The 22897-nt window shown below is 42.1% G+C and overlaps 1 protein-coding gene across 12 annotated transcripts in view; it reads left to right on the top strand.

Moving 5' to 3' along the window:
• PKHD1 (PKHD1 ciliary IPT domain containing fibrocystin/polyductin) overlaps positions 1 to 22897 on the top strand; it is a 475771-nt gene that overhangs the window by 5738 nt on the left and 447136 nt on the right. For 11 of the 12 annotated variants that reach the window (XR_006385080.1, XM_044252680.1, XM_044252670.1 and 8 more), the window contains 11 exons: positions 1278 to 1470; positions 2218 to 2352; positions 3903 to 4019; positions 4630 to 4774; positions 7852 to 7960; positions 12355 to 12412; positions 15919 to 15997; positions 17271 to 17345; positions 19704 to 19768; positions 20281 to 20320; positions 21213 to 21283. Coding sequence is in view for 11 of the 12 variants with exons in the window: in XM_044252680.1 (XP_044108615.1) it covers positions 2301 to 2352; positions 3903 to 4019; positions 4630 to 4774; positions 7852 to 7960; positions 12355 to 12412; positions 15919 to 15997; positions 17271 to 17345; positions 19704 to 19768; positions 20281 to 20320; positions 21213 to 21283 (811 nt within the window). In the remaining variant the exon portion in view is untranslated. The remainder of the gene's footprint in view (positions 1 to 1277; positions 1471 to 2217; positions 2353 to 3902; positions 4020 to 4629; positions 4775 to 7851; positions 7961 to 12354; positions 12413 to 15918; positions 15998 to 17270; positions 17346 to 19703; positions 19769 to 20280; positions 20321 to 21212; positions 21284 to 22897) is intronic. The other variant, XM_044252662.1, reaches the window with a different exon arrangement.

Here is a 22897-nt window from a genome sequence, read left to right as displayed (position 1 = left end):
AAAACTATCCTCCAAAACAGGATGGCTTTGGACACTATTATTGCCTCAAAAAGGCACCTGTGCCTTTCTCCAAACAGAATGTTCTATGTTCACACACGTGAGAGTCTGCTAATTAAATCACCGAGACACAAGTGAATGCCCTGAGCCATTCGACCCCTATCCTAGGGGACTTAGTCAATGAATGGTTTGGGTCATGGGGCTCTTGAGGGAAAAATTATTACTTATTTTGGGGATCCTGGTCTTAGTCTATGCTTTTCCTTGCGCGTGCTAGGGTGTTGCTGTGCTCTCTACCTCTAAGTGCAGCTGGATAGCGTCCAAATGAGCCACCTTGATGCCGGCAGAAGCCCTTGCTGACTGTTCAGAGCGCATTGCAGAAGAGGGGCTCGTGAGATTATAAGCACTGGTTAGGAGGGGTGGAGTCTTGGGAGGAGGGGTCATGGAGAGGACGTGACCTCCAGTTGACCAGAGAGCTGACCTGGACAATTGGGCAATTGGAGGCTCCTCACTCCCCACTGCCACTCCGTCCTTGAAACGTACACTCCGCCCACCTTTCCCACAGTGGCAACCATTTTCAAGGGCACGGCCTTGAGAGAGCAATGTGGTGTTGAGACTACTCGCCTGGTATAGTTTGAATCCAGCTGAGGCCTTTCTGTAAACGTTTAAGATTGAGGCAGGCAGGTGTGGAGATCTACTCATCCCGAGGGTGCCCAGGACAAGCCTGTAGGTACGTTTCCTTGCTCGTTGAACCTGCCGCCTTCCAGTCCAGAGAGGCCTGTTTACCGCTTTCCTCTGTCTCTCCTTGCTCTCTGGGTAAAGGGGTAGCAGACAAACCAAAACAGAGGGTGGGGAGCAGGTTCAAGGGAGGAGGTAGCTGGAGGTAGCAGGGCTGGGAAGGAAAGCCAGGATTTCATTAGATCATGAGAGAGTTTGGGGAGTGCAGGAGGCACCCACAGGAGACAAGGAAGGGGCTGACCGGATGAAGGCTTGTCTGAGAGGTGACGGGGAGAACCGTGCCGTGCAGTGCAAGGTTCGCTTTGGAGAGTCACAGCAGGGAAAGTTGGAAAGAGAGGGGCTCAGATCTTGGCCCACGGAGTAATCAGAGACGGGGCTTTGCCCTGGAAATAGCCCCTGAAAGGAAAACTAACAGCCCCACAGTGTCTCCTTTGTGCCAGGCCCTGTGCTAATTTCTTTGTATATATCCCCTCAGTTACTGTTGATAAAGATTCTGAGAAGTCATCTTTTTTTTTTAAGGAAAATATTTTATTGATTTATTTTAGAGAGAGAGAAAGAGAAGCAAGCGCGAACTGCGGGGAGACAGAGGGAAGAGAGACTCTCAAACGGACTCCGTCTCCAGTCTTGGGCGTAGAGCCCAACAGGGGCCTCAGTCCCACGACCCTGAGATCGTTGACCTGAGCCAAAACCAGGAGTGGGTGGCTTAATGGGTGGAGCTGCCCAGGACCCCACTGAGAGGTATTCTTATCATTTTATGAATGATGGAGGTTTGGCATTGAATTAAAAGCACTAAGCAGAACAATAGCACAAAAAAGCCAGTATTTAGGGAAGAGAGACCTGAGGACTGGGCCACCATTCCAAGGAAAAGGGATAGAGAGACCCTGAAATCATGGTGTCCAGTTTGGAGGGTGCAGCTTTTTCTTCCTGTTTCTTTCCTTCCTTCCTCCTCTGCTGTGAGGACAAGACAGTTCCCTGCCCTTGTCTCCAATTCCTATTAGTACCATATTTTTTTTTTTAACCCAGTACCATACTTAACACTTGCTTTGTTAAACTTTTAATTTTATTTATTAATTTTTTGTGTTGATTGATTTCCTGGAGGACTGAGACTCTTCTAGAAACGAAACAAAACAAAATAACCTCCCCCTCCCCCCACCCCACAACCACTATTAATTTGTATCTTAATATCTAGAATTTATTATTTTTTAGATTAAACTTTTGCTCAATAATGAATTAATCAAAGAGGCTGTTCTTATTTACCCAGCTTAAGCATACATAAAATAAGTTGGTGGGAGGGGGGGTGGAATAGTGATGATTTTATAGAAGATTCTTAGATTATCCTTTTCTCCTGAGCTTGGGAGGATGGCAGGTCCCTTAGAAGGCTCAAGAGCCATGTTGGTATCACTGCCTTAATTTCCCAAATTTTAGCACAGTCAAGTAATAATATGTGAACAAAAAATGATGGTAATTTTTCATTTTCTTTTAAAGTGCAAAAGCTACACTACTCCTGCAAAATTGAAAATGCCTGTAATGTCTGAGCAATTTTGAAAGGATTGATTTAAGTGGACAGGATGACTGTCTGGCTGGTCTCTCTGATGAGTATGGAAATACTACTTCTGGCAGGTGAGTGGGATATGCTCTGAAGGGATTATAGCTAGAACACAACAAGGTACCTTGAGAATTAGTTTATAGATACTTAAAATATCCTTCGGGAGGATAGTCTTGAAGCATCTGTTCTGGGTTTAGATTTTCTCTACTTAAAGGTTATTTTTTCCTGTTTAGTTGTTGAGGCTATATATAAGTTATGAATATATACTTCTATTTTTTAATGGCCAATGGAGGTGCTGTTATGGTCTAAAGCTTCTAATCATAATTTATAGCCTTCTTTTTATAATTCATTTTTGAGCCATATGATGTAATTCTTTTTAGATTTTATTGCTTTATCTTCCCAAAGGGAATAGCTTATCTTGTCTTAGTGGTTAATAAGTGCTTGTATCAAACTCTTCGTTTCCCAAATCATGTCTCTAATTTTCTCTGTAATTTTGGTTGTCCTTGGCATCTTTCTATGGCATTTGTTTGGGACCTACTTTAGGTTGAAGTATCTAATCCACTTTTGAAGGGTAAGCATGGGCTGCTCTGGCCGGGGCTGCCATGAGTAATTGTGTTGGTACGAATGACTCCCCACCACCTTTGGCAATGCATCATGCCCCCTGTGTAAATGCACATGGAAGGCCTAGGCTAACCAGAGTTACACGGACTGGATTATATTTTATCTTTTCTGATATTGGAAATGTAAAGTGTTCTGTAGATCACGCTTTTGCTATCTATGATCTCGCTGAGGAGCTGACTGATTTTTGATGGCTCCTTGAGTTGGTTTTGTCTTGGCTAAGGCATGTCCAGGAGTGTCTTCAAAGATAAGGATTTTATTATTATGCTCAGCCAATGGTTTCAATGCAAGAACCTAACATGTGAGAGCCTAACATGTGTCGTCTATAGTTTGTTGTTGTTGTTTTCAAGGAAATTCCAGCACGGATGCATGCTTCAGCCTTTCTCTGAGCAGGCATGGCAAAACAATCTACAGAATTTTGTGTCCATCGGGGAGTCATTCTGGTCACGTAGTCAAAAGGAAGAAATCAGAGGATGGTACACTGAGCAGGATGATTGAGATAGGGACAGCTTCTACAAGTTTCTCCTCTTCTCTGGGAAGTGGAGTTACAAGAAATAAATAGTGGCTTTACAGCTAAAATAGGACTACCTAATTCAGGGGTGGGACAGAGAGAACAGATCATATGTGTTTAATTAGGAACCAAATGTGTCTTGAGACCTTTCCCAAATGACGTAGAAATGTAGGAATGTTCTGGTGAACTGTGGATTTTTGGAGGTCCAAAATAAGAGGATTAGTCAGAACTCTCCTTAAAATGGAAGTTTGGAAGGTGTGATCCCCAGGCCCATAGCACTAACAGCACCAGCAGCTCCTGGTCAGAACTGTGAATTCTTGGGCCTTCCCTTACACCGACTGTATCAAAAACTCCAGGGGTGGGGCCCAACAATCCGTGCTTTGTCAAGCCCTTCTGGTGATTCAGAGGAATGCTAGTTTTTGTTTTTATAACATTAGGGAAGCAGGTGTATTGACTCTGAACTTCAAACTCACTGTTTTTCTTACTCATCAACAGTGCCTTCCTGGAGTTTCCGCATTGAACCTGAAGAAGGTAGTCTTGCAGGGGGAACGTGGATCACAGTCATTTTTGATGGTGGGTTTGGCTCTTATCAAAAGCAAGTTACTTACTTTGGTAAGTAACTTACCAAAAGCAAGTTACTTATTGGTAGTAAGAATCCTAAATAATACATGAGGCTTTGGCTAAGGACAGGTGTAAAAGAAGGCCTGAAGGGCATTGGACCCACTCACACTGATTTCTGTGTTTCCAGACGCTCGCTTACTGATGTCACAGAAGGAGAGTCCATCACACCATCATATGCCCGTGCCTGCTTTTTTATCCCAAGCTGTGGGATGGGACCCTAGGAACTCCAAGTGACACAATATGGAAGCATGTAGCAGAGTCCTTGGCAATGTGTTCCCCAGAATCTTGCAGATGGTTCTACATGTGGGAACTTCTAAACTACAGCTCAGCTTCCCCATCTGTACCAGGGTAGAGAGTAATTGTGATGGCTGAAAGTGGATCTCAGTGGATGGACCCAAAGAGAGAAAATTCTTCTTATAAACTCATAAATGAGACCATCCATTTACGCTGGAGTCATAAATGCATTTGGAAATGATGAGTAGTCATTTCATCCTCAGACAAGCTCAGCATGTCACACGGCCCTGTGCGGCCATGTTTTTATATTCTCCAGTGTGGATTGCAACTCTGCTCAGCCTGAGATTCCCCTTTCCCTTGTGTTTAGGTTTGGAGTCGGAGTTCCTTTATCCTGCCAATGGCGCTCAGCTGGAGATACACCTGGTGAATGTGGCTGAGCCCGCCCTGCCCAGCATCCCTTGTGATGTTTCTCCCGTCTTCTTGGATTTGCCGGTGGTCATGTGCAGGACCAGGTAACCTGTCTGGGTAGGAGAAGATCAGACAGGGCCAGTGCTTTGCCTATCGCTGTAATTTGGGGTGGCACATTAGAGCAACTCCCTCTAGGACTGCAGTTATCAGCTATAGCTTTAAAAATGTTCCACATGAATACGATTCTGCGAAGGGCACTAAGGCTTAAGGGAGGATGAAAAGATAGGAAAGAACTTTGAGAAATGTGAGACATTTATAAGGAGGGGTTGGATTGTGTTTCCAGCTGTGCTTTCTTGTTGTTGTTTGCAAGGAGCTCTATCACTATTAAGATTTCAATAAATGGTGCCATTTCCTCATCTAAAGAACTCAACTCTTGAAATAGTTATAATTATAGTGATTGTGCCTAAACCCAAGACCAATTAGAAAGGAAATTTGCTTTAGTCCTCAGCCCATTTCCTTTTTGGTATGATTGGTACAGGATTCCAGGTCACCTACCGTCCTGTTCAAGTTCTCGATGGCTTATGAAGTTTCATACAAATTCATTCTCATGTCTTAGAGATCCCGTGTGAAAGTGGATCATTGCTTAAGAGGACAAGAAATTATCATTTCCTTTTGTTTTCTGTTCTCCCCTTCAGGAAGCCTCCCTTTTTTCCATCTCTGCCTCCTGAAATCTAACGTGCAAATGTCAGCTCTTCCCTGAACATACAACTGAGTGTAATCTTGCTCTTCTTTGAAAGGGGGGCAGATAGAGGCTGACCTCCAGGTGATGCTTGCCACAGCTTTGAGGAAGGAGCACGTTTTGTAATTTACAAGAGGCATGGCACGTGTAGCGCAGTGGCCCCGTTTTCTCAACCCTGTGTTTCTCATGATGCTTAGGTTTGTTGTTCACTTGTCACTTTCATCCTAGAAGGAAGTACTCTGATGACAGGGGATATGTTAGTACCATCCTTGTTGTCCATATGGTACTTAGCACAACTCTGTGAGTAGGCATGGCTCTCTAGATGACTCTTGAACTGAACTTTCTTGCAGCCCTCCTGCTATTGGTTTTATTATTATTTTTTTTTACAAATTGATTGCTTTATTGATTAAACAAATGACATAATTAAATGAAAAAATATTTTTATTACATATAGAAATATCCTCCAAAAATTCTCTACTCAGTATCCTTCTTTTAGCAGTAGAATACATTGGATGAATTTCATTATTCTTTGATAACTGAAACCTTAGAACGCTGTAGATTTCTCATTAGCAAAATTTTTTTCATTGTGCTATCATAAACATAGAAAAAACAATTTAGATTTAGATTTACCATCGATGGGTGCTGTTTGGTAGTGTAATTGCCTTTAAAATCTACTATTTTTATCTCTCACATACATAAAAAAGGATTCTAGTTTTGCAGTGCTAATAATTGGCTTCTAGATTCTAATCAAATATATTTGACAGGCATATCCCTAGCAATACCCAGAGCTTTATCCCCTTCTCTTCTTCTACTCCTATTGTGTTATCTCACTTGTTTCCACATCTCAGTCAGCAGAAATATACCAGTGATGTCCAAATCTGTATTCAGGCCAGATCTCTTTCCTGAATTCCAGACCCACATTTCTGATGGTCTGATAGTCATCCCAACTTTGATATCCCACAGGTTCTACTTTTTTTAAAAAATGTTTTTTTTTCAGCATAACAGTATTCATTGTTTTTGCACCACACCCAGTGCTCCATGCAATCCGTGCCCTCTCTAATACCCACCACCTGGTTCCCCCAACCTCCCACCTGCTATTGGTTTTAAAACTTGGTTGTATGTCTTCCTCAGATTTTATGGTGGATATGGGCATAGGATTCCTGCAGGAACTTGCCATGAAATAGATCAAAACTCTGAAGTTTTGTATGTTCTATTTCCCTCAATGCCAACATGTTAGTGATTTTGAGATGTACCATATAATCTATTTTAGAGGAAAGAAACACTGTCCTCGTACATGTACTCATGGGTTGGAAGATAAATATCGAGTTCAATTAACCCTCAAATGTGAAAAAATGTACATTTTATCATCAGTGAAATACCATCATATTCATTATCATAAAGACATATCTGCTTTCTCCAGGACAGGCACCATAGCCTCTAAATCAGCACTGTCTAATCCAGATACTACCTTAGCCACAAATGTAATTTAAAATTTTCCAGTAGCCACATTTAAAAAGTCAAAAGAACCAAGTGAAATTATTTTAATTATTTTTATTTAACATAACATATCCAGAAAATTATTTCATGTGTAATCAATATATAAATTACTAACATTATACTTTTTATATTCTTTGCACACCAGGTCTTCAAAATCCACAGGGATTTTACACTTAGCATATTGTATTTGCGAATAGCTGCATCACAGTGCTCAGTAACCACCTATGGTTAATGGTGGCACATTGGATGGTGCAGATTTAAGTAATTAAACTCATGCTGAAGAGTTTGGTGAGAAAATCGTGGAGGGGAGGCACTTCTTAATTCTAACTCCTTAGTCATCCTATTCCCTCTCTTACAAAAGTCAACATGAAGGGAGCATCAAAAAGGCAAAGAAATCATTGTGATATTTGTGAAAAGAGGAGAGGGGGTCCAGGGTTCTTTTGATGGATATATGAAGTGCTTATGGGCTGCTTGAATATGATGAAGGCAAGAACTTTTTTGGCAACACATGATTGAAATCAATGACTTTTTTTCCTGAAAGAGCCTAGGATTTAAGCCCAAGTCGCCCTTGACCCGTGATGTTTGCACACATAATTCTCTTAATCTCTTTGGAACTGTCAGCATTTTTTTTTAATGGAAAATAGGATTAGATTATCTATCAATGTCTGTTCCAAGTCTTGAAGTCCCATCAACCTACAATTCTGCAATATGGATTTTTTTTAATTTTAAGGGCTTTTTATAAAACAATTATAACACGTTGGTGTAGGATCCAATCTTTAAAGTCTTGTGGGTAAGTGGATCTAGACTATAGAAAATGAAACATAGGAATCCTTGGTTAGCTCTGCTTCACAGGTGCTGGAAGAAATTCGGAGTAATCTCATGGGGCTGTTGGCTTTGGTAGTTCACAGTTTTTGGTTCACAAGGATTTCCACTTTCTGCCCTCAGATCTCTGTTCTCTGATGCACACGAGGGTCTCTACTACCTGGAGGTGTATTCTGGGGGACAGGTGGTGGGCAGCCCCAGTCCAGGACCACGAGACAACTGTACGTTCAAGGTGGGTTCTGAGGATGGAGGAATGTATATTTACCTTGTCTGAGGGTAGGCCTGTGATATCAACCAGCAAGTTATAAGTCAGCCAGAGTCTGCTTTGTCAGGGTAAGAAGAAAGGTGGATGGTAGTTGTGAGGTGTCTGAGATGATACCAATGAAAGTTAAGTGTGGCACACTTGTCAGACTCTGTGCTTTATGTGCATTAATTTGATGCTCACATCAACTTAATGGGGTAGCTATTTATTATCCTGGTTTTACAGATGAGGGACTTATGGCTCAGGGAGATGAAATAATGTGCCCATCTCATCAATAATTTTGCCTATGTCCTCCAGGTACCAAATGGCAGAACTACGATTTTTTAAAAATTAGTTTAATTTTTAATTTTTGTATTGACTTATGATGTCCTCTTAGTTTCAGGTATATATCATAGTGATCTGATATTTTTATACATTACAAAATGATCCCCGTGATAAGTCTAGGTGGCCATCTGTCATCATACAGAGTTATTACAATGTTATTAACTATATTCCCTCCACTGGTGGGAATGTAAATTGGTGAAGCCGCTGTGGAAAACAGTAAGGAGGTTCCTCAAAGAATTAAAAACAGAAATATGATCTAGCAACTTCACTTCAGGATATTTATGTGATGACAATGAAAACACCAATTGGAAGAAGTATATGCTACCTTATGTTTATTATTTATAATAGCCACAGTACAGAAACAGTCCAAGTGTCCATCAACAGATGAATGGATAAAGAAGATGGGGTATATATACACGATGGAAAGTTACTCAGCCATAAAAAAGAATAAATCTTACTATTTGTGACAACATGGATATAATGAGAGGGTCTTATGCTAAGTGAAATAAGTCAGACAGAGACAGACCAATACTGTATGATTTCATTTACATGTGGAATCTAAAAGAACTGAGATTTGAACCAGTATTGAGGATTCTATTTTTTTTAAAAAATTTTGTTTATTTATGTGTCACAGAGAGAGTCGGAGAGAGAGAGAGAGACAGAGAGAGCATAAGCAAGGGGAGCTGCAGAGGGAGAGGGAGAAGCAGACTCCCTGCTGAGCAAGGAGCAGATACAGGACTCGATCCCAGGACCCTGGGATCATGACCTGAGCTGAAGGCAAACATTGAACTGACTGAGCCGCCCAGGCGCCCCGGTGCATTGGATTCTAAGTCTCCATCTAAACTGTGTGAAGCCACAAAGATGATCATTGGCCAATGTTTCACGTCAGAGCTGGGTTCTCCTACATCTCAGTAGGGGGCAGGGACTCAGGGACCCAAGTTCTACCTTGCCCTCTGCTTCGTGGTTGATTGCTGCTCCTCTTTCCAATCCTAGACTGAAAGGGCATTTGCTAGTGGTATTCTCCTTCAAGCGCAGATCTAAAGGGAAGCCGAGAGAGCGAGAGTTCATGAGTTAATGCCTAACTTAGGCTGGAGAAGCAATACACATACTTGGTCTTAATTCTGTGTTTGGTTCAGCCTATTGTCCATTTCAGGTTAGTTTTCCACGAACCTCGGAAAGGATAGCTCCTAGACGTTCGTAACAGCCTTGAGGGTTGACGGAGCTCATTGTCATGGTTGTCCTTACCACAGGGTGACCCCGCTGAAGGGCTGTTCATGAACGTCTCGGTCATTAATTAATGCTTCTTTAGAACAAGACTTCATCCCCTAAATTCATCCCTGTTGCGATTTACATTTCATACAGGCAATTCATCGACAAATTTGGAATTTGCTGTCAGTTCACATTTAACAACTTGCTTCTCCCTCCCAGAGAATCTTGTAATTGTGCTTCTGTACATATGCAGCAGAAAGGAAAAAAAGATCATTCTTTCTTATTAAGCCCCACATGCCCACCTCTCCCCTGTCTCCGTGAATGTAGCAGAAGATGGATAACCGGGCACCCTCCCTGGTCACCATGCTGTTTTTGGTTTTGATGTTCCTTTCACCCCAGATAGTAAGTATTCCTACTTATTAAAGATCGGAGAGGAGAGCAAGGGGAGAGAGGAGAAGCACTTCCTAAAATTGCACATTAAAGGAAACAAGTCCTTGAGTGCTTCGCCTAGCTTGGCGAGTTGATGGAAAATCACCAGGGGACGCAGTTAATGAGAGGCATTCCAAGCTAAATAAAACACGGTGTGTCTCTTTGTTTTGGGACTGGGACTGGGGGGAACTGTGAGTATTAAAAATTAATTCCATCTCGCCAGTCCACTTCAAAGAGCCTGCTGCGGGCGCTGACAAGTTTGAACAACTCACAGAAGGTTTATCAAGCAGCTGGTGGCTGTGGCTTCACTCTCCTAATCTGATGCTTTCCCTCTCCCCCATCTTGCTGCCACTGACCTCGCCGGGGCTCAGGGATCAGCATGAGGGAAGCTTGATTTGGAAGCTCATTAATTTTTCACTTTGTCATGTCTCTAGCTTGCTGGGTGAGCAGGGACTGTTCTCCTTAGAAATGTACTATTTTTCTGTCGTGTCAGCTCAGGGGGAATCACAAGGGAGAATCTTTCTGAGGTTTAACTCTGAGCACCCCAGCACGACGAGGAACAGCAGCGAGTGGTCGAGGAGTCACTCTCTTGCCCCCTCGTTTCTGGTGGATGGCTCACAGGCTGAGTGAGTGGTGGGTCTTACACTGCAAGCTGGAAATCCGGAGGCATGTCTCTGGGTTACAATACCATACAAACTATGTATTTGGTTTGGACTCGATTGCTCTTTTGCCTCAGTTTCTGACATCTGTGAGAAGGACTGGTAACCCCTGGTCTTCCTCATGAAGCCCCTAGGGTACACTTCCAATGGAAATGACCATGGTATGGAGGGCGCCCCAGTGAGAGGTGAAGGCCAGGGTGCAGGAAGAAGCTGGGAGGCCAGGGTCGGATGTGCAATTTGGCAGGTGTGTGTGTGGAATTGCATTAATGCTTATCTTTTGGTGAGATCAGAAACAGTTCCCAAATGGTGAGGTCACTACATTCTTACCTTGACCTTCTGACTGTACATACTTTCTGCGACCTAGTCTCTAACCCTCTCTTTTACAAAGGAGGAAACTAGCCTTGATGGCAGGCTGTTCAGCCGTGTGGATCAATGCCTAAAACCCATGCTTGCCAAGCCACTGTCAGCTTTGTTGAAATGTCTTGGCTCTCCCCTCTGCTTAGGGCTGTCGTTGAACAATGGAGTTATTCTTTGGTGATATTCTCCCTGGAAAGATGGACTTCTGGCTGGAAGCAGACCAAGCAAAACGATCTGCCATCACTGGATTTGCAAGTGGGAAGCAGTGTAGTTTATAGGGACTGAAGGCAGTCTAAGCGTCTAGAGGAGGTTGGGAGTGAGGGTGTCAGAAGGCGGAGACCAGGTTCTTTTCCTGAGTGTTATCAGCTCATGGGTCAAACCTTGGCCTGGTCAGTGCATTCTTCTGCTTCTCTCTTCACACTGGCCCTGACCATGAAATGCACTAATCTTGGGCTAACCCAGATGCCTATAGGTGAGACGGGGCTTCCAGAGTTGTCTTTTTCTCTCCTCTACTTCAAGGTACCATATCATGATTGATTGATATAATCATGTCATAGGAGGCCACTCTATCTTTTCACAGAGATTTGAATGTCTTCTCTATCCCAGGCTGTGCACAAGGATATGACCATGACTGAGTCTGGCATTGTCCCTGCCTTTCTGGAGCTTATAATTACAGAGAATGTGCTTTGGGGGAGGGCCATAGAAAGATGGTTTGGTGTGCCATGACCAGGCTTTCACCTCTCCCATCAGTGCTGTTTCCTCCTTCTCAAAGAGTAAGGTTGCTTCCCATTCCTTGAATAATTTGAATCATTTTCTCAGTAGGCACCCTCCATTTTCCCAACAAATACTCATTTGTGTGCCTACCCAACTTCCAATTTTTTTTTTTTTTTTTTTTTTGTAGCTCACTAATCCCTTCCTGGCTGTTGGCTGATAATTTAAGTTGCAATCCTTTCAATTTAAGTAAGCAAATTCTTGTCTAGGAAAATTAAAAAATCCTTCAAGATTCCAAGATAACAAGTTACAATAATGGAATTCTTAAGCCTGGCCTATCTACTTTCTTTCTGGTAAAATGTGTTCCCGAGTATGGCAGGTGGGCAGGGAGAAAGAGACTTGCCAAAGTTTGGACAGTACAGTGCAGGGCAGAGAGAGCTATGTGACCTCGATAAAATTCCCTTTACCTCCTCTATGGAAAAACAATAATAACATCTGTCACCTTTGCCTCACAGATAGATTATGGGGATAAAGAGAAACAGATGAAAGTTGATTTGAGGAAATGTAACCATTTGCCACCTTAGACTAATATTTGATGGGGAATGACTTTTGCTTCTTGTTTGTGGTTGTGATATGCTAATGAATCACTTCCTTGTGATGACCTTTCCTGAACAGTTTTCCAGGGCACAGACACCCATTATTTACCAAGTGACACCACCAAGTGGAGCTCCAGGTAAGAAATCCCCTATTAAAATAGGAGCAATTACGGATCCCTTTGCCAGAGCTATTGCAAACTCTTCTCTCCAGATGGGTGCTCTCTATAAATGGGATCACTGGGCTTCTTCTCTGATGCTGTTTTAAAAATAAGTGTCAGCCTCTGGTTTAATTTTAACCAGGTTTGGTTTCACCTTTGGGCACTTTTGCTCTTTTACTTCGCTGAAAACTAAAGAATCCAAACACAAAAAGAAAAAGAGGCTAGCAAAATCAGACCAGGTCCTGCTGGAGAATGGAGGAAATATAAATCATCATTGCCCTTAACCTGCTAATCATCCACTTTGTAGCAAACCTTTATTGAACGCTATTGTGAGCCATGCTCTGTTCTAAGATTTGGTGTATATTGTCTTATTAGATCCTCACAAGAACTTGAGGACATAGGGACTATTATTATTCTTATTGGCAGACGAGGAAACAAAATATTAAAAGGTTATGTAGCTTGCTTAAAGTCAGCTAGGGAGGGTACAGCTGGGATCTGAACCCAGGCAAGCAGAATCCAGAGTGGGTAGGTATAGCCAACATTTTGTTCTGTTTTGAGGGGTGGTGTCCTGTACCATACGGAAGGCCAGCAACCCTGATACATACCCCCCCCTTTTTTTTTTAAATTAGAAGGCACACGCACACATGCAAGAGCCAGAGGCTAGAAGAGGAGAAGAGAGAAGGCTGAGATTTTCATAAAAGAAGGGATGGCAGCTAAGAATTAGATTCAAGAATGGCTAAGCCTGTCTTACAACTAAGTAGTAAGCACAGCGAGGATTATATATAATTCACTGTCTGATTCTTGGCAAATTCCTATGTCTATTTCAGATTGTTCCTTTGTTCAGGCTTTCCAGATGGTATAATTACGGGAATACAAGTTGCTAACTGTTTATATGTAGTTGTGTCTAAATGCATAAACTGATCTCGTTTTGAATGGCTTGACTGCTCAAGAATGTCAAAGTGGGTATCCGAGTTGCTGGAAAGTGTTTGCACTTCTGTGTATGTGTATAGACTCAGATTATATTGCGTGTATTTAAATGATATCCTGAAGACTATGAATCTGGCCTGATTTTATTCATGCAGGTTATTCAGAGATCTTCTCCTTTCCATGTGTCTGATTAATCAAGGCATGATCATGTTTTATTAAAAAGAGATGCGGTCTGAAAATCACAGGCTGACGTTTGGGTCCGTGCTGTTGGGACAAGAGAGCTCTTGTTTCAATGGCAGAAGTCCACAGGGCGAGGGCTGAGGAGGGAGCCTGCCATCAGAGGTGTGAAATGGGATGCTGGCTCACCCAGATCTGTCAGGCTCGTTTCTCTCACCGAGCATGAGTGCAGCACCCTGTCTTCTCCACCTTCTGGAGGAATGATCGCTGGCTGGCCTGGTTGGAGTGGAGGGGTCCCTGCAGGCAGGATCCATGCAGCAACATCTTTGAAGTCACTTTCCAGACAATTACTCTCACTAGGTTTGGGAAGCCTGCCCGGAGTGGCAGCCCCGGAGATGAGGGAGGTGGTGGGGACAGGAGAGATGACATTCCATTAGCAGTTGACTTTCTACCTGTGATGAACCGTCCTCCATGGTGACGTGGAATTGTCCAGCACCATGGACAGGCTTAGCTCCTTCTTAGCCTCTGTTGGGTTGCTTTGTTGAGGAGCAAGTCAGAAAGTCACAGAATTCCCAATTTCTATAACTTGTTACCAGTTTTTAAAATTGTGCCCATCAGAGCTAGGGATCAATAATTTAGCTCTATTGAAACGAAGGGAAATTATTTTGCCAGTTGTTAACAGGAGCAGAGAACTGCAGACTCTAGGCTTTCTTCATGTCTGTGACCTTTGTCTAAGGCATTAGGTTCCCTCCCTTTTTACCCACTCACTGTACAGTGACTCTCCTACTACCTGGAAGGGTCCCATGGTTTCACTGCCAGTCATCCAATGACCACATCTGAAAGCATCTCATACAACTACTACACAGGCACAGTGTGAAGGGAATACCTTCTTGGTCATGTTCTTTTGGGACTTTGAATGTGGCCATGAAAAGATTCTAAGTCCTCTGCATTCAGTGGCCTCATGAGCCTCACGGGTGCTCTTTTCTTTTCCATCTTTGTGGTTTTAGTTATTTCTTTTTAAAGATTTTATTTATTTATTTGACACAGAGAGAGAGAGAGAGAGAGAGAGAGCAAGCATGAGCAGGGAGAGCAGCAGGCAGAGGGATAGGGAGAAGCAGGCTCCCTGCTGAGCAGAGAGCCCAATGTGGGACTCGATCCCAGGACCCTGGATCATGACCTGAGCTGAAGGCAGAGGCTTTAGCCAACTGAGCCACCCAGGCACCCTGTGGTTTTATTTACTAACCCAAACCTCTCTCATCTCTTCACATCATTTGCAAGACTACAGCACAGATGGGTAAATTCTTTAATTATCTGGAAGACACGCATTTCCAGGTCATGGGTTGTCTGGTGAGCTTGAACTACATCACCTTGCTGTGGTGTGTTTGCTTAAAACTTTGCCTTATGTAGTTGCACAGAGCTGAGTTTAGGTGTTTTCAACAATAGAAGAAATCAGCTCATGTAACATCCGGGAGGGGCCCCCAAACTCTTTTCGAGAAAGAGTTACATCAGATTCCTTTCTCACCTCTGGTGAGCAGAGCAAGTAGGGGCAGTACGGAGAGTGCACCTTGCTGAGAGGGGATTGCTGATGCCTGCACTTCCTCTTGAACTTGAACTCAAAAGAGGGGAATATTAAGGAAACGTTTGCAACCCAGTGGAAATCCCTGTGAGTCACACAGAGGAGTGTAGCAGTAGAAGTCATCCATTCGTCAGTGGACTAGGCGGACACGAACTGCTTACAGATCCCCAATTTGCCCTATCTTTGAACACTAGCATATTGGTTGAATGAATGAGATATGTCAGTGCCCATTGCCACTGTTCTATTTCATCTCATCCCCTCCTTTCTTAGTTTCCATCCATTTGGGTCATCCTTGACACATAATCCTTAGTACTCTGAGATATGGAAAAAAGTTTAACATCTGGAATACCCGGCCCCTCCTGGGTGGTTCATATTAGCAAGTGTCCAGAGGAAAGTCTCATGAAATGTGGAACACCCCAAGGCACATTGTTCTTAAATCCCATGATGGTCTACACACAGCCAAGAGCGTAGAACAAGGCAGCATGTGGAAACCAGCCCTTGCTCCTGAAAGCCTTATACTTCATGGGATTGTGAGGAAGACCTGTTACTGCTTCTGTGCCTCATATTTAGATGATTAAGCCTGTGATTACAATAATCGGTTATTTTAGACTTTCCAACGTGTAGTATTGATCACATGATCATATTTGGGGCTCCTTTCTTGTATGGTTTGTAAAAAGGCATTAATATTCTGACTCATGACCAGTTTGACCATATTAAATAGATGTAACCAAAAAGAAATAGTCTATGTTGTAATTTACAGTTGGAGCTAAGTCTGTTAAATTAAAAAAAAATCCTTTTAAAACAGGAAAACTAATACATGTGTATGGATGGATTATCACTGGAAGATCAGAAACCTTTGATTTTGAAGCTGAGTACATTGAGAGGTAAGACTATGTTCATCTGGTTGTTCAACTAGTTACAAATATGCTGGATTGCTTCCTGAGCCCAGCTTCCCCAATAGCAATAAATTGTGAGCAGTTGGCACAGAACTGCTGTTTTCCTCTTTGTAGTTTATGGTCCCTGGTGAGCTGGGCTTCAGCAAACTTTGTTAATGTAATTGCAACTGGTCGATTAAGTTGGTCCATTTATATACTGACAACTAGTCACTCTGGGCTCAGTGTGAATCACGCTGTAATTGCATCCGTGGGTTTTCTTTTTCGATTCTCACCCTTCTCCCCCTTGTTTCTGAGGCTGAAATAAATTTTTTATAAAATGACGCGTGAACCCAGAAGACCATTATAACTTCCCTGTTTGGTTGGTATGCATTTGTGCATTTAGAAATTCCGTTAGTGTGATGGGAGGAAGGGAGAAGGCACTGAGAGCTGTTGAGTTTTACTGTTTGCTGGGAATGACTGGGATTGCCAACATGACTTTCTTCACCAGAGGCTCATGAAATAGAAGGTGTTACTATTAAATCAGGTGTGCCAGGGAAAGAGGAGGACCAGAGGGAAAGTGTTGAATTTGTAGTCTTTGGCGGAAGCTCTAAGCCACTGATTATGCAACATCTGAAGTAGTTAGAGCGAGGACTGACGAGGTAGAAGGAAGCTAGTCTTACTATAGCTGAGCAGATTCTGTATACTGGCTCTAATTGTACTTGTACTCCTCGAGAGGATGGCAGTATCTTCCTCTGTTCTGTTCCCTCTCTGTGATTCTGCCCTACTTGAAGAGGACATGATCTGGCTACACTAAGGATCTACATTTCTGGCATTAATTCATGGTCAGCTTGTTTTGAAAGGAAATCACTCTTTCTGTGGAGACTGGAAGCCCCAAGGTCATCCTTAATAATATGCCACATTCACTGCTTGGTTCCATGTCAGCCTGAGTCTGGGATACAGTATTTGAAAGGGGAAACAAAGGCATAAACTCTGGGTAGACCCAATAGAGCCAATGTGGACATGATGAAGATTTGGGGGGAAAAGGGAAATGCTCCTTCTGCCGTGTGAAAATGCTGACCATGAAACAGTGTTGTGCACTCCTACCTGTAGGCTGAGAATTGATTCAATATCTTCTCAGGGGACAGTCTTGGGCCACGTGCAGAATTTCTCATAAATCCAGAGGAGAATGCTCAGAACAATGTTTCCTGTGAGTTTTGCCAGGAATGTTTACTGGGACCCTAACGCTATTATCTCATGTCTTTTCCCCCCATTTTTTATCCAGCCCATTGATCTTGGAAGCTCAAGGAGACAAATGGGCCACAGCCTGCTCTCTTGTAAACAGGCAGACAGGAAGCCGGTGAGTGTCTTTCCTGCCTACTTACGTGCTTTTAGTTTCTTCCATGTGGGTTTCTCTCTCTCTCTCTCTCTCTCTCTCACACACACACACACATCTATTTTTTAATATAAATCACCCATAACTGTTAAATGCCTTATTTTTAGACTTACTGGAAAATACATGGTAATTGATTCAAAATGCAAATTGAAGTGGATTCTGAAACCAATCTTGAAAAAAAATAACTAATACTAAGTGTTCATTCTAGGCCAGACCCTGTCTAACACGTTCACATTTAGGTTACCTGATATCCTTGTGAAGACATTATGGGTATTAGTCCCGCTTTATGGCTGAGGAAACTGAGGCACAGAGGGGTCCAGTAACTTGCTTAAGGCCCTGCAAAGAGAAAGTGGCAGAGCTGGAATGAATACCTGGGCTGACTAGCTAGCCTCCAACTTCACTCTTAGCCACTCTGCTGTAATGACCAGCCAAAGGAATAAAAAAACAACTAAAATTTGTCTATGTATTACAGTGAATTTTTAAAAAGAGTGTTTACATACTTACAGTTTAGCTAACCAAATTTTGCTGGATTTCACTTCACTTAGTATTGAGTAAATTTAACCATTTCTTGAAGCCATCACAAGAATTATACTCTATCGCTTAGTGTTTTAGGACTGACATTTTATAGTGTCAAACTCTATAATGAAAAACAACAACAACAACAACAACAACAAAACTCTATAATGTATCTCTTCCTATTGTCTTCAATTTGCTTGCTCAGGATCCTTCTTTTTTGGGTTGACAGTTTTCCCCCCAAAATCTTTACTTAAATTCTAGTTAGTTAACATAGAGTGTAATACTGGTTTTGGGAGGAGAATTTCATGATTCCTCACTTACAGATGACACCAGTTGTGCTCAATAAAGTGCCCTCCTTAACCCATCACCCATGTAGCCCATCCTCCACCCACCTCTCCTCCAGAAACCCTCAGTTTGTTGTGTAGTTAAGAGTCTCTATGGCTTGCTTCCTTCTTTTTTTCACCCTTCCACTATGTTCATTTGTTTTGTTTCTTAAATTCTACACATGAATGAGATCATATGGTTATTCGTCTTTGTCTGGCAGACTTATTTCACTTAACATAGTATCCTCTAGTTCCATCCACGTTGTTGCAAATGGCAAGATTTCCTTCTTTTTTATGGCTGAATAATATTCCACTGTAGATACATTCCACATCTTCTTTATCCATTCATCCATCAGTGGACATTTGGGCTTTTTCCACAGTTGGAAATTTCCATAGTTGGCTATTTTTTTTAAAGATTTTATTTATTTATGACAAAGAGAGACACATTGATAGCAGGAACACAAGCAGGCAGGAGTGAGAAAGGGAGAAGCAGGCTTCCCACTGAGCAGGGAGCTTGATGCGGGACTCAATCCCAATACCCTGGGATCATGCCCTGAGACAAAGGCAGACACCCAACAACTAAGCCACCCAGGCATCCCCATAGTTGGCTATTGTTGATACTGTTGTTATGAACACGGGGCTCTCTGTGTTCCTTTGAATCAGTGTTTTTGTATCCTTTGGATAAATACCTGCTAGGGCAATTATTGGGTCATAGGGTAGCTCCATTTTTAACTTTGAGGAACCTCCATACTCTTTTCCAGAGTGGCTGCACCAGTTTGCATTCCCACCATCAGTGTAAGAGAGTTCCCCTTTTTCTGCTTCTTCACCATCTGTTGTTTCCTGTATTATTAATTTTAGCCATTCTGACAGGTGTGGGTGGTATCTCATCATGGTTTTGATTTGTATTTCCCTGATGAAATGTGATGTCAAACATCTTTTCATGTGTCTGTTGGGCATCTGGATGTCTTTGGAAAAATGTCTATTCATGTCTTCTGCCCATTTCTTAACTGGGTTTTTGTTTGTTTGTTTGTTTGCTTTTTTTGTTTATTTTTTTTTTGAGTGTTGAGTTTGACAAGTGCTTTATAGATTTTTGGTTATTAATCCTTGATCAAATATATCATTTGTAAATATCTTCTCTCATTCTGTAGGGGGTTCACACTTAATAATAGATTTTTTTAGTAAGAGTTTTGGTGTCCTTGTTGTAAAGGTTTTGGAAAGAATGGAGAGGTCTGAAGAGAGGTTAGGAATGAGTGAAATTTTGTCTCTTACACCATGTGTTTAACTGATAGCACATTTATTGATGAGAACTCTAGTTAGTACTATTCTACATATTTTCTCCAATGAGTTCATTATGCCTTCTGAATCTGCCATTTTCACTGACTAGCTGGCATTTTATTTTATTTTATTTTCCTGGCTAAAGAGTCAGAACTACTGAACTAAGTTGTCTGGTAATTCTCACCACTGGTTTTGGTTCTTTCTCTAGCTATCCTCTTCAGGAAGACCATGGTCTTGGGACTCTGCAGTGCCGTGTAGAAGGCAACTACATCGGTCTGTCCAAGAAGTAACATAAGTTTAAAGTCCTATGTGTTTCTTTTTCTGTATCAGAAAAATACTAGTTCAAGGATTGCTTCTCACAAGGATGATTATAGTCACTACCAGCTGTTGAGAACTGCTTAAAAATCTATATGAAAGAGCGTAAATAGAAATTAATTTAATCACAGTGAATGGATTGGTGAGGCTGATGGAATTATTTTCACTTTAGAGGGGAGAAAATTGCAGCTAGTGACCAGGGCAGCTGGTTATGGATTTACCATGTTTAGTGTGACTTTAAGCCTGGACTCTGAGCTGCTATGTGCTACCACATCTATCATTTTATTGTTGGAAGTCAACAGTGATTGTGCTGAGTCTCAGAGGTGTTTATTTTGGGCATTGTTAAAGAAATTACAGGTCTGGGTGGTAACTTGGTGATTATCTGGAGTCCTTGGGTTTATGGTAGCAAGGACCTGGTCCCTGTGACACAGGCAGACTCCTGTGTTAATGTCTGTTTCTTTTCGTTACAGGCTCCCAGAATGTTAGTTTCTCAGTATTTAACAAAGGAAAGTAAGTAACTGGAAGCAAGCAAATTTATCATCACCTTATATTATTGATCTCTTTCTGGTCTTGCTTATTTTTTTGGAACCTTTTATAGTGGAAAATTCTAAACATACAGGAATAAAATAGCATTAATGAAACCCTGTGTACCTACCTGATTTTTTTGACTTAGGTGAATATAATTGTATCCTACACACTCATCTTGAGGTAATGTAAATGTTTCAACGTGATGATGGCACAAAATGGTGGGAATTAGATCTTCAGTAATCTCATAAATTTAAAACAGGACATTGCTCCATGAAATGCACTGTACCATTCTAAGAAATGCCTTCCTCAAGATAGAAAGGGTCCAGATTTCATAGAGTTTTGGAGAGGAGATTATGATTTGGAATGGTTTCTGCATGCCTTAGCTAATGTTCTGACACCATATAACTTGTCAAGGGTTTTCCTGAAAAGCATACTCTCTAGCTGACATTCATCCCATTGTGGTGATAGCGGCATATCACCTACAGCTCCCAGGCCCAAGAATGGAGGTTCTCTCCCTCTTTCTCTCGAATTTAGGAAGGAATAACACTAGTATCTATTGGGTATCTACTATAGGCCATCTTCTTACCATGCCCTTTCACATTCATCTTTCCCTAACAGTTGTGATGTTCTGTGAAGTAGGTATTATTGGGACTCCCTGGAAGTAGGTATTATTATGAAAAACTTTCAAAATCACAAAACACAAGTTGCCCCATGGGTATCATTCTTTACTCATAAAAGGGAGCTGGTATCCAGACTGTTCAAAAGATCAGGGGAGGCTGGCCCTTGATCTTTGTTGTAGGCAGCTAATTTAAGAAATGCAATCTCGAATGCTTTTTTTTTTTTTCCCAACTAAAGCATACCTTTGTCTTGGCAGGTCCATAGTACATAAGAATGCATGGATGATCAGTGCTAAACTGGAACTTTTCCTGTACCAGACACACTCAGGTACTAATGCCTTTCTCCCTGAACTCCTCACTCCTTCCTTCACACCTCGCTCAGTGTTGGATTCTTCTTCCCTTTCTCCTGGTGCCATTTCTCTAAAACCAGGAGCACCTGAAGCTGTACCCCTGCCCCCCATAATGATGGGTGACTCTTAGGATTTGGGTGAGAAAAAATTGCTGTGTGTGTGCTATATTAAAAGAGGCTTGATCATAGACTTCTATACAGAGTTTGTGGATAAAAAATGAATGAAAGAAAGGAAGTCATCCTTGTTCTATGTTCTGAGAAATAACAGAAAAGCAGTGGCCCCCAAAAGTACAAAAGTGTATCTTTCTGGTTACTTTAATGCCCCCTCTGAACATTCACCCAACAATTTATGACTTGCTAATATTCATGTTCAATGATGGTGTGGCTCTCTGAAGGGTAAACTTCCGTGCTGAAAAATGAATGCTGAAAACTGGAAACTTGGATGAAACTGTGAACCCAATTTGGCAGTAGGAAGTTCACCACTGAAGAAGAGCGCTTAGGTTTGAGTCTTGACAATGATCATAAAACCATCGTAGATGCGACTGTGAGGGAGGAACCCATTCCAGGGACAGCAGGATCTACCTTTGCCAAAAGTGCAAAAAATATCGTAGGCCGTGGGGCAAATGTCATTCACCCTCTAGAGGGGGTCTAATTGTGTAAAAAGCTGAATTTTGACCCTTGCCTTTATTTTTTTTACACAGTGTGACTAGTCTCTTTGGGAGTCAGTTGGAAGAAACCTCCAAGGGGAGGATGGTAGTGAGGGCCAAGGGAAGCGGGGCTGGAGCATGCTGAGTGTCTTACATGTGAGCTCAATGTTTATTTAATTCAGATGAAGACACAAACCCAGAAAGGCAAAGAAACCAAAGTTCCTAGTGCTAGAAAATGCAGATCCAAATTCAAAATCTTATGCACAAAAGTAATAAACAATGGGAAGTACACTCTCCTGGCCACCTGACCACAAGCTTTGTTGACCAACGCTCTTCAACCCTGAACCACACAGGCTGGCGGGTATCTCCAATCACATAGCTATTTCATATTTCTGGCACCAGTATCTTCTTGGGATGAGGACTCTCAGGCCAGAGAAGCTCAGAGCAGAAGAGGTTATGGGAGAGGGGATGTAGACAATGGCATTTTGTGAACAGTGACAGAGAGTTCCCAGCAGAGCTCTCTGAGGGCTAACTTTCAGTGATTTGTTGAGTTCTATTAAGTCATTTAGCCTTTCTGAGGTGTAATTAAATACCTATAAACTGGACAAAATGGTGTCCGTCCGACTCTAAAAACTGTCAAAAAAGGAGATGAGGAGGAATCTGGGGATTCATCTATAGTTTTCCTCCCATCTCTAGTCTCTAATCCATTCAGTTACCAGTTTCTGTTGGTTTTACCTACCATTGGTTTCAAGGTACAGTTTTAGATTTCTTACTGCAATTAGACCACCCATCGATTTCTTAAAGATGATGTGTCTACTCTATCTCTACGACCACTGCCTTGATTCAGAACCCCATCATCTCTTGCCCAGCTTGCCACAATGGCTCCCAGGGACCCCTATCTGCCATCTGTCCTCTGCTGGTCCATGTTCAACATCGCCACCACCAT

Source organism: Neovison vison, chromosome 1, assembly GCF_020171115.1.
Source record: "Neovison vison isolate M4711 chromosome 1, ASM_NN_V1, whole genome shotgun sequence".
NCBI lineage: Eukaryota > Metazoa > Chordata > Mammalia > Carnivora > Mustelidae > Neogale > Neogale vison.
The sequence above is the reverse complement of the archived record's forward strand: the minus strand, read 5'-3'. Positions and strand labels throughout refer to the sequence as shown.